General features: G+C 45.8%; 1 protein-coding gene across 2 annotated transcripts in view; it reads right to left on the bottom strand.

Annotated features, from left to right (window-relative positions):
* Positions 1 to 3,017: 3,017 nt before the first annotated feature.
* LOC108304031 (cyclin dependent kinase 2 interacting protein) overlaps positions 3,018 to 11,416 on the bottom strand; it is a 13,669-nt gene continuing 5,270 nt past the window's right edge. Inside the window, exons 3-5 of one of the 2 annotated variants that reach the window (XM_017528068.2) lie at positions 9,176 to 9,305; positions 4,924 to 5,053; positions 3,018 to 3,495 (exon numbers count right to left, since the gene is read on the bottom strand). In XM_017528068.2, coding sequence (XP_017383557.1) covers positions 3,293 to 3,495; positions 4,924 to 5,053; positions 9,176 to 9,305 — 463 coding nt within the window. In that variant the 3' untranslated portion in view covers positions 3,018 to 3,292. The remainder of the gene's footprint in view (positions 3,496 to 4,923; positions 5,054 to 9,175; positions 9,306 to 11,416) is intronic. The other variant, XM_017528070.2, reaches the window with a different exon arrangement.

The following is an 11,416-nucleotide window of genomic DNA, read 5'->3' as shown; positions in this document are numbered from 1 at the left end:
TTAAAGGTTTTTAAAAAAGGGACTTATGAATTCCTCCCCCAATCCTGTTCTCTTTGATTTTGTGGCTTTCTAGCTTTTCATATTCAATTTGGCAGGATTTTTGGAGGTGGAGGGCATAACTGCATATGAGTCATCCAGCAGGTTCAACTAGAAGTCCCATATCAATCTACTCCATTGTTCCTTTCAGATAGAAGTTGCTTGGCAGATTCGTTATTTTTGTTCATCGCTTAGGTCTTTTACCTTGGATTGTCCTTAGCAGTATCGATCCTTTCCGATATTTTCCTGAGCAACTTGCTGCAGGCTGTCTGGGAAGTGCACCATCAGGGACATGTGAGTTGTCCTAGAAATCTTGTGCACATAAGAAATCCTTCAACATATCCTCTGAAGAACGTTTGTTCTTTAAGTACCCCCAACATAAAAGTGACTGCACGTGGACTTCATGCCAAGGCCTCTCCCAGGCAGGTCTGGGTAAGTGGAGCCTCTGGCGTCCTGCCCCGTCCGGCCCATCTGCCTCTGCAGCTCATTGCAGTAGCCACTTCCTCAGCATGCAGGGAGGCCATAGCGGGTCACCACCATTCCTGTCGAAGGATGACAATGTGGTCTCCAGACTGCAAGATGCCCAGGTGCCTACTTTTATGATAGTCAGACCTTAATAAATATAGCAAATGCAGAGGAAACAAATCCTAAGAAATGTTGCCTTTAAATAGTTTGGCTGCGTGTGGTGGCTCACGCCTGTAATCCCAGCACTTTGAAAGGCCAAGGCAGGTGGATCACCTGAAGTCAGGAGTTCAAGACCAGCCTGACCAACATGGTGAAACCCCATCTCTGCTAAAAATACAATATTAGATGGCTGTGGGCACCTGCCTGTAAAAATTAGCCAGGCATGGTGGTGGGTCCCTGTAATCCCAGCTACTTGGGAAGCTGAGGCAGGAGAGAATCACTTGAACCCAGGAGACAGAAGTTGCAGTGAGCAGAGATCGCACCACTGCACTCCAGCCTGGGCAACAGAGTGAAAGACTCTGTCTCAAAAAATAAAGTTACAACAGTCTTAATAAACTTGGATAAATAACCGGGAGTGGTGGCTCACACCTGTAATCCCAGTACTTTGGGAGGCCAAGGCGGGTGGATCACTTGAGGTCAGGAGTTCAAGACCGGCCTGACCAACATGGTGAAACCCTGTCTCTACTAAAAGTACAAAAATTAGTCAGGCATGGTGGCTCATGCCTGTAATCCCAGTTACATGGAAGGCTGAGATAGGAGAATTCTTTGAGCCCAGGAGGCAGAGGTTGCAGTGATCCGAGATCACACTATTGCACTCTAGCCTGGGTGACAAGAGTGAGACTCCATCTCAAAAATAAATAAACAAACAAACTTGGATAAATAGTATTTAAATACTAAAATGACACAATTAAGAACTATTCTTGGCCAGGTGCAGTGGCTCACACCTATAATCTCAGCACTTTGGTAAGCCAAGGCAGGAGGATCACTTGAGGCGAGGAGTTCAAGGCCAGCCAGGGCAACACAGCAAAACCTCATCTCTAAAAAGTAAAAATAAAACAATTCTGGGGGGGGGGGTGGGAGCTTAAAAAAGAAAAAAAAACAAACAAAAACAATTTACCGGGTGTGATTATGCACGTCTATAGTCCCAGCTACTCTAAAGGCTGAGACAGGAGGATCACCTGAGCCCAGGATTTTGAGTCTGAGATTACAGTGAGTTATGATCAGGCCACTCCATTCCAGCCTGGGCAACACCAGTAACAACAACATAATTGCTGGACTGGGCAGTGCACGAATATAGTCTCTCAGGAGGCTATGAAGGGAGGATCACTTGATCTCAGGAGTTTGATACTACCTGGGCCACGGTAAGATCCTATCTCTTAAAAAAATAAAGACTGCCTGGGCTCAGTGGCGCATGCCTGTAATCCCAGCACTTTGGAAGGCTAAGGTGGGCAGATCACGAGGTCAAGAGATCAAGACTGTCCTGGCCAACATGGTGAAACCTTGTCTCTACTAAAAATACAAAAATTAGCTGGGTGTGGTGGAGGGTGCCTGTGGTCCCAGCTACTTGGGAGGCTGAGGCAGGAGAATCACTTGAACCCAGGAGATGGAAGTTGCAGTGAGCTGAGATTGTATCACTGCACACTGCAGTCCAGCCTGGCGGCAGATAGACTCCATCTCAAAAACAACAAAAACTGTTACTTATTAAGTATCGCTATATACACAGTCCCATAGAATATAAACAGTTTGGGATCAGAGAACTTACAAAAAGGCAAACACAGATGTAGAAACCATGTAACAAGTAATGCCACAGAAGAAAGAGTTTAGAGTAGGCTTTAGCACACTTCACATCCTCTCCACACCCTCGCCTTTGGCCAGTCTCTTCAGTCTGTTCCAAAACGCTCACCTTTCTCTTATTCTAACCCAGTATGTGAACTCTGGAAGTGGCTGGAAGCATTGTGAAACTCAAGGATAGCGTGAGAAGAATGCGAGGGAGCAGGGTTCACCTCGCTTGTCACAGCCCTACTGTGCAACCAGCGGCCATGTTTTTATAGATTACTTTCATTTTCATGATGTCAAACTTCACTTTTAACTCTGGGATCTTACTATTTTTTTTAAGATGGAGTCTTGCTCTGTCACCCAGGCTGAAGTGCAACGGCGTGATCTCCACTCACAGCACTCTCTGCCTCCCTGGTTCAAGCGATTCCGTTGCCTCAGCCTCCTGAGTAGCTGGGATTGCAGGCATGTACCACCACCCCTGGCTAATTTTTGTATTTTTAGTAGAGACTGGGTTTCATCATGTCAGCCAAGCTGGACTCCTGACCTCAAGTGATACGCCTACCTTGGCCTCCCAGGGTGCTGGGATTACAGGCGTGAGTCACCGTGCCTGGCCCCAAAACTAATATATTCTCATATAAACAATCAGATAGGTATAAAGTGAAAATATTAAACCAGGGATTTTCTACACAAATGTAATGTATAAAGCACGCCTACTTTGTATAAACCAGATCACCTACTCATTCTGTTCAGGAACTCATTTATTTTACTCAGAAGCACCCATGAGTGACGGATTTCCAGGAGGGGCAGAGGATGCTGAGTGGCATGATGTGGGGCTGGCCGCGGGCTGTGGGCATGCCTGGAGAGGCCACAGGGCTGGGGACAAGCTCTTGCCTGAAGACCCTAAGCAGGTCTGAAACTGGGGTCTGATCCAGGACTACGGCACTGGGTCCTAGGCAGGAGCCTGTCCACCTGGGGAGATGTGGAAGGAGCCAGTGTCCACAGCCATCTCAGGAGGTCACAGAGCTCGGTGGCCCGTCTCCAGCAGCATGCTCTCCAGGTGCAGCCTGCTGTCGCTCTCCACATAGGGCTGGTGCAGCCACATGGACAGGTAGCTCAGGGTGAGGTCGGGATCCCCAGTGTGTGCAAGCTCCTCAGCCACTGTGCGCTTCAGGAGCAGCTCCTTCCTGTACATCTCCGAGAGCTTGCGAGACACCTCATCTGAAAGAAGTGTGAGTCTCCCTTAATGGCAGTGATTCAAGAACGTAGTCTTCACTCGGGAAGAACCACATTTTTAACAGTTCTTGATTAAAAACCAGAATTAGCAACAGCACTGAGAGGAAGAAAGGCCGGATGGAATTTACCACTTGGTCCTGATTAGTTCAATTCAATAACATAGTCAGCAGAGTGAAATTAAAAAGTGTACATAGGCTGGGCCAGGTGGCTCAGGCCTGTAATTCCAGCAATTTGGGAGGCCAAGGCTGGCGGATCACCTGAGGTCAGGAGTTTGAGAACAGCCTGGCCAACGTGGTGAAATCCTGTCTCTGTGGCAGGCAACTGTAATCCTAGCTATTCAGGAGGCTGAGGCAAGAGAATCACTTGAACCCGGGAGGCAGAGGTTGCAGTGAGCCAAGATCGTGCCACTGCACCCCAGCCTGGGTGACAGAGCAAGACTCCATCTAAAAAAAAAAGTGTATATAACTGGCTGGGCGTGGTGGCCCACACCTATAATCCTAGTACTTTGGGAGGCAGAGGTGGGTGGATCACCTGAGGTCAGGAGTTTGAAACCAGCCTGACCAACATGGTGAAATCCTGTCTCTACTAAAAAATACAAAAAATAGCCAGGTGTGGTGGCATGGGCCTGTAATCTCAGCTACTTAGGAAGCTGAGGCACAAGAATTGCTTGAGCCTGGGACGCAGAGGCTGTAGTGAGCCAAGATTGCACCACCGCACTCCAGCCTGTGTAACAGAGCGAGACTCTGTCTCAAAAAAAAAGTATATATAATCTTTTCTACCTGACCCTTAGGTGACCCACAGTATAAGTAAGAGATTCCCCTCAAACTGACAATATTTCGCTAAACACTTTCTACTAGGTGATTTTACCCTTTCCTGCATCATTTAAAAAGTGAGTCTCAGATCAACATCAAATAGCTTAGCCCTTGTCTTGAACTAATAAAGCTAAAAGTGACCCTCGAAGAAGCATCTCATGGAGTTTACTAAGTCATGGTTTCATTTTCCCAGTCATCTTCCATGAGGCTGGCTGCAGGGACCTCAATTTGTTTTTTAATTAAAACAAAAAGCAAAAGAAAAACCTTAACAAACTGCAAAAAACCCTTTCTTCCCCTCAAAATGATAGATTTCTGCTTCCACAGGGGAGGTGGAATTCATTCTGCCCATTGGTTTTGCAGGGTTAATAACAGCAATTTGCTTCATGGGTCTCTAATTATGCTTAATATACTCTGCTGATGAATAGGTAATTAAAGCCAAGAAGAAATGTTTAAGATGCCTCTGTCTTCTTTCCTCCCAACAGGTACTTTTGCATTGAATTTCAAAGCCTTGTCAGCTTCTTAAAGTACCGGATGTACATGATACTAAATGCCCTTAATAACCTCTACCCTCCTGCAAATTAACAGAGAAGAAACTACTCACAGAAATGGGTTGTGGGCCACGTGTGGAACAGAGGGGGTCGCTTACTTTCCTCCCCATAATGGTAATTTTCTAGTTCACAAATTCCCTTGGTAGTTGAAGTCAGCTTTTCCATCTTCACCTGTATTTTGGTCTGAAAAGATATTAATTTGAAATATGATAATATTATTTGAAATCTCCAGTCTCAGATTCAATAAATATAAGATTTCAAAGCTAAGAAGTATAAGTCTATTGTGATAAAAATTCCAATAACTAAACACTGTTAACTCTATGTACAGCAAATTCCCAGGGAGATGGAGGTAGGCAGTTGCTATGATTTCATTAATTTGAATTACTTTGAAAATAAACCCCAGATTTCCAGTCCTAGAGCAAGAAAGGTTTCCGAGTCCCATTTCACTAGGATTTCCAAAGAGCACTAATGGTTTAGCCCCAAAGACCTGGAGGAATCCCAAGGCATGCTCTTACTTTTTTTTTTTTTTTTTTGAGACAGGGTCTCATTCTGTTGCCCAAGCTGTAGAGCAGCGGCATAATCATGGCTCATGCTCATTGCACCACCATGCCCAGCTAATTTTTTTAAATTTGTAGAGACAGGGTCTTGTTATGTTACCCAGGCTGGTCTCTTACTCCTGGGCTCAAGCGATCCTCCTGCCTCAGCCACCCAAAGCGCTGGGATTACAGGCATGGGCCACTGCACCTGGCCAGCTCTTGCAGTTTTTAAGGAGTGAGAGAGTGGCTGGGCACAGTGACTAACGCCTGTAATTCCAACACTTTGGGAGGCCCAGGAGAGTGGATCACGAGGTCAGGAGTTTAAGACCTGCCTGGCCAACATGGCAAAACCCTGTCTCTACTAAAAATACAAAAAAATTAGCTGGGTGTGGTGGCGCGTGCCTGTAATCCTAGCTACTTGGGAGGCTGAGGCAGGAAAATCACTTTAACCTCGGAGGCAGAGGTTGCAGTGAGCCAAGAGCGCACCATTGCACTCCAGCCTGGGCAACAGATCGAGACTCCATCTCAAAAAAAAAAAAAACTCCTTGACATCCTTGTTTATAAAACGGCAACACGGAAAGGCAGCCCTACACACTTCACATAGGAAGGAAGGAAATGTGGCGAGCCTGTCACTGACGGTCCCTCAGTGTGGGCCAGGCTCTGTCCTAAGCCTGGTAGCTGCAGGATGTGCGCGGCCACTTGTGGGAGATACTAAACCATCCGCTGCACACAGCAGGCAGCACAGAAGGGACAGTGACGTGCTGACTCTCACAGCGTGGTGAAGAGGGTTAAGCGAGTCTATATTTGTGAAGCACCTACTTGGAGTTATATAAGGGTTTGAAAAATAAAATTAATGGGTGACGTACTAGGATTTCAGATTTAAGTAGCATAGGTCTACGGAGACCAAATTTTGAACTCCTAAGTACTGATGACTTTATATACGTGAGGGGAGATAAGAAAAGATATATAAATTGTCAAAATCTTAATTCCTTTACTTGGTCCTTCCAACCGCCCTCCAATTACATCAGAAGTAGCAAGCACTAAATTCCGCTAACGTCAATTTTTAAAGGACTCTACCTGTTTCCCAAATCTTTTAAGGTTTGATATTTCATTTGGCCCAGCCCCAAGAGGCAGGACTCATCATTTCCGTTTCACAGCTGGGAAACTGCTGAAGGTTGAGCTGAGGAGGGATGAGGCCAGAACTCGATACCATGCCTTCTGACACCCAGTTTTAACATCCAATCCTCTGCTCTTTCCTCTGAGGCCTGTAGCAGCTCCCTGGTGCCACCTGAATCTAAGAAAAGCTGATAAAGAATAGGAGAATAAGGAAAATTCTGGAGCCTTGACCCCAGGCTAGAAGTCATGCTCAATTCTGTAGCTCAGCCATCAATAAAGAATTAAAGTCACATAGGCATGTGCGGCCCTGAACGAACAGTGCTCAAACAGCAGCCCCTTACATTTCAACCCTGGAGGCTTCTTCCCACACAGACCACACTGAAACGTTAGCCCAGCTGAGGGAAAAGGGCGCATCAAATCCCTAGAAGGTCAAAGTTATGAAAGACACAAGACCAGGTCAGGAAACCATTCTCTCTAAAGGCTAGAGGAAAATAGGAAATTAATAATAAAATCAACTTTTGGTTCTGAACATAGAATGAGAGCGTATTCCCAAACTACTTTTTTTTTGAGATGTTGTCTCACTCTGTCGCCCAGACTGGGAGTGCAGTGGCGTAATCTTGGCTCACTGCAACCACCCCTCCCTCACCCCCCCCCTGCCTCCCAGGTTCATGTGATTCTCCTGCCTCAGCCTCCGGACTAGCTGGGATTACAGGCACCTGCCACCACACCCGGCTACTTTTTTGTATTTTTAGTAGAGATAGGGTTTCACAATGTTGGCCAGGCTGGCCTCCTGACCTCATGATCCACCCACCTTGGCCTCCCAAAGTGCCAGGATTACAGGCGTGAGCCACCACGCCTGGCCTACAAAAGAATTTTAAAAATTAGCTGGCCATGATGGTTCATGTCCGTAGTCCCAGCCACTTGGGAGGATGAGGCAAGATCACTTGAGTCCAGGAAGTAAAGGCTGCAGTGAGCTGTGATCATGCCACTGCATTCCAGAGTGAGACCTTATCTCAAAACAAACAAAGGGTGAAAATATAAAGATCTTAAATGTTTATGGGTAAACTTCAGTTATCCAAGTTCAAAAATGTGTAAAACCGAATTTCCTGTGCCTAGCAAAGAAAAATGGTGCTATCTTCACCTCTGGTGCCCAGTATAGCAGGTATTGAAATTTAGTTATTAGTTCATTAAACAAACACTTTAGTCTCTTACCTCTTGTATCAGGGGACGGGCAAACTAACCCTGGACCACAGGTCAATTCTGGCCCATAGCCTATTTCTGTATGGTCCGTAAGCTAAGATGGTTTTTATATTTTTTAATGGTTGAGAAAAAAACAAAAGGAAAATAGTGATTGTGACACATAAAAATCATACAAAATTTCAGTCTCCAAAGATAAAGTTTTCCTGGATTAACATGGTGGCTCACATCTGTAATCCCAGCACTCTGGGAGGCTGATGTGGGCGGATCACTTGAAGTCAGGAGTTCGTGACCAGCCTGGCCAACATGGTGAAACCCTGTCTCTACTAAAAATACAAAAATTAGCTGGGAATGGTGGTATGCACCTGTAATCCCAGCTACTCAGGAGGTTGAGGTGGAGGTTGCGGTCAGCTGGGATCTTGCCACTGCACTCCAGCCTGGGTGACAGAGTGAGATTCTGTCTCAAATAAATAAATAAATAAATAAATAAATAATAAATAAATAAATAATAAATAAATAAAAAAGGCTAGGTGTGGTGGCTCACGCCCATAATCCCAGCACTTTGGGAGGCTGAGGCAGGCCAATCACTTGAGGTCAGGAGTTCGAGACCAGCCTGGTCAACATGGTGAAACCCCATCTCTACTGAAAATACAAAAATTAGCTGGGCATAGTGGCGTGAGCTTGTAATCCCAGCTACTTGGGAGGCTAAGGCGGCAGAATCACTTGAACCCAAGAGGCGGAGGTTGCAGTGAGCCGAGACCGCACTACTGTACTCCAGCCTAGGTGACAGAGTGATGCTTCATCAAAAAAAAAAAAAAAAAATTTCCAAAACAAAGATAAAGTTTTCCTGAAACACAGCCGCATCCATTTGCACATATTGACTATGGCTGTTTGGTCCTATGTGGCAGAGTTGAGTGGCTGAGACAGAGACTGGCTGGCCTCAGAAGCCTAAAATATTTACTCCGTGACCGGGCACTGCCTGTAATCCCAGCCCTTTGGGAGGCCAAGGCAGGTGGAGCACCTGAGGACAGGAGTTTGAGACCAGCCTGACTAATATGGTGAAATCGGGGGGCTGAGACAGGAGAATCACTTGAGCCCAGGAGGCAGAAGTTGGGGGTGAGCCAAGATCGTGCCATTGCACTCCAGCCTGGGTGACAAAGCACGACTCCATCTCCCCGCTAACCAAAAAAATTTACTAAGTGATGAGCCCTGAAAGTGGGTGAAATTTCCCCGGATGATGCTCAGGAGGAGCGAATGTCTAAGATTAGAACATTAGCATCATTCTAATCTTAGCGAGTGTCTAAGGGGAACACTAAGACTTATGCAGTAGGCAGAGGAAGAGAACATTAGAGGAAGTGAGAAAAAGGAAAGAATGGCCAATGGTCAAGCGAACCCCAAATACATCCATCAGATTCAGTTACAGTGACTGTGAGTGGCCTGCGTCTTTATGTCTTACCAAACCATCCAAGGTGGCCTGCAGTTCCTCACACAGCTTCTCCAGTTCCTCATTATATTCCACATACACCTTTCCTTCATTTTCCTTCGAGGCTGGGCTGCTGCTCTCTAGTTCTATCTTATCTTTATTCCTGGACAAAATAGAAAATAAGGTGTACAAAATATACTTTTTAAGCTTGCCTTATTTCCTAATAAATTCTACAATCCTCTATATCTACATAGTTACGTGGGATATTTTACATAAGCATTGTTCTTTCATGCCATTATGATACAAATTTAGTTATTATTATTATTATTTGAGACATAGTCTGGCTCTGTCACCCAGGCTGGAGTGCAGTGGCATGATCTGAGCTCACTGCAGCCTCTGCCTCCCAGTTCAAGCATTTCTCCTGCCTCAGCCTCCTGAGTAGCTGGGTTTACAGGCACACACCACCATGCCTGACTAATTTTTGTATTTTTTTTTTTTTTTGAGACGGAGTTTCACTCTTGTTACCCAGGCTGGAGTGCAATGGCGCGATCTCGGCTCACTGCAACCTCTGCCTCCTGGGTTCAGGCAATTCTCCTGCCTCAGCCTCCCGAGTAGCTGGGATTACAGGCACGCGCCACCATGCCCAGCTAATGTTTTGTATTTTTTTAGTAGAGACGGGGTTTCACCATGTTGACCAGGATGGTCTCGATCTCTTGACCTCGTGATCCACCTGCCTCGGCCTCCCAAAGTGCTGGGATTACAGGCTTGAGCCACCGCGCCCGGCTAATTTTTGTATTTTTAGTAGAGACAGGATTTCACCATGTTGGCCAGGAATGGTCCTCAATCTCCTGATCTCATGATCCACCCACCTCGGCCTCCCAAAGTGCTGGGATTACAGGTGTGAGCAACCGCGCCTGGCCAAATTTAGTTATTATTTATATGTTCAAAGAAGATGTCCAATGGCCACTCAATTTTGCACCAAAATAAGTCAGTTATATTCAGCCACGTGACAGCTGGTTTTGGTGGCTCATGCCTATAAGCCCAACACTTTGTGGGGTAGACATGGGAGGACTGCTTGAGTTCAGCAGTTTTAGTCCAGCCTGGACAACACAGTGAGACCTCATCTCCACAAAAATCAGAAGTGAAAATAGCTGTGCAATATGGCACATGCATGTGGTCCCAGCCACTTAGGAGGCTGAGGTGGGAGGATCACGTAAGCACAGGAAGTCAAGGCTGCAGTGAGCTGTTATCACACCACTGCAGTCAGCCTGTGCGACAGAGCAAGACTGTCTCACACACACACACACAAACACAAAAAACAAAAAACATTCAGCTGTGTGGAATCCCTGGCATAGGGCATGGTACTGGACGTACAAAGATGAATAAGACATGGATCATTTCCTCAAAGAGTTCACAATCCAGGAAGTCAAGCATGCCTCACTTGATTGTGCTTCACTTAGAATTTCACAGATAATGCATTTTTTACAAACTGAAGGTTTGTGGCAACCCTGTGTAGAGCAAGTCAATCAGCGTCATTTTGCCAACAGCATGTGCTTACTTCATGTCTCTATGTCTTATTTTGGCAATTCTTATAATATTTCACACTTTTTCATTATTGTTGTATCTATGATCTGTGACTGGTAAACTTTGATATCATTAGTGTAATTGTTTTGAAGTGCCATGAACCATGCTTATATATAACACTGAGCCGAATGAATGAATGTTGTGTGTTCTGACTGCTCCACTGACCGGCTGCTCCCATTTCTCTCCCTCTCCTCGGGCCTCCCTATTCCCTGAAGTAGAAGGACATTGAGATCAGGCCAGTTAATAGCCCCACAATGACCTCTAACTGTTCAAGTGAAAGGAAGAGTTGCATATCTCTCATTTTCAATCAAAAGCTATACTTTGGTCAATTTAAGAAATAAAAAAATTAAAAGCCAGAAATGATTAAGCTTAGTGAGGAAGGCATATCAGAAGCTGAGACAAGCTGAAAGCTAGGCCCCTTGTGCCAAACAGTTGGCCACGTGAATGCAAAGGAAAAGTTACTGAAGGAAATTAAAGGTGCTCCTCCAGTGGACATGTGAATCATGAGTGAAACAGCCTTAGTGCGGACATGGAGACAGTCTGAGTGGTCTGGATAGAAGATCAAACCAGCCGGGCGCGGTGGCTCAAGCCTGTAATCCCAGCACTTTGGGAGGCCGAGGCGGGTGGATCACAAGGTCAAGAGATCGAGACCATCCTGGTCAACATGGTGAAACCCCGTCTCTACTAAAA

The sequence above is a fragment of the Cebus imitator genome, unplaced genomic scaffold (assembly GCF_001604975.1).
Source record: "Cebus imitator isolate Cc_AM_T3 unplaced genomic scaffold, Cebus_imitator-1.0 Scaffold52, whole genome shotgun sequence".
NCBI classification, from domain to species: Eukaryota; Metazoa; Chordata; class Mammalia; order Primates; family Cebidae; genus Cebus; species Cebus imitator.
The sequence above is the reverse complement of the archived record's forward strand: the minus strand, read 5'-3'. Positions and strand labels throughout refer to the sequence as shown.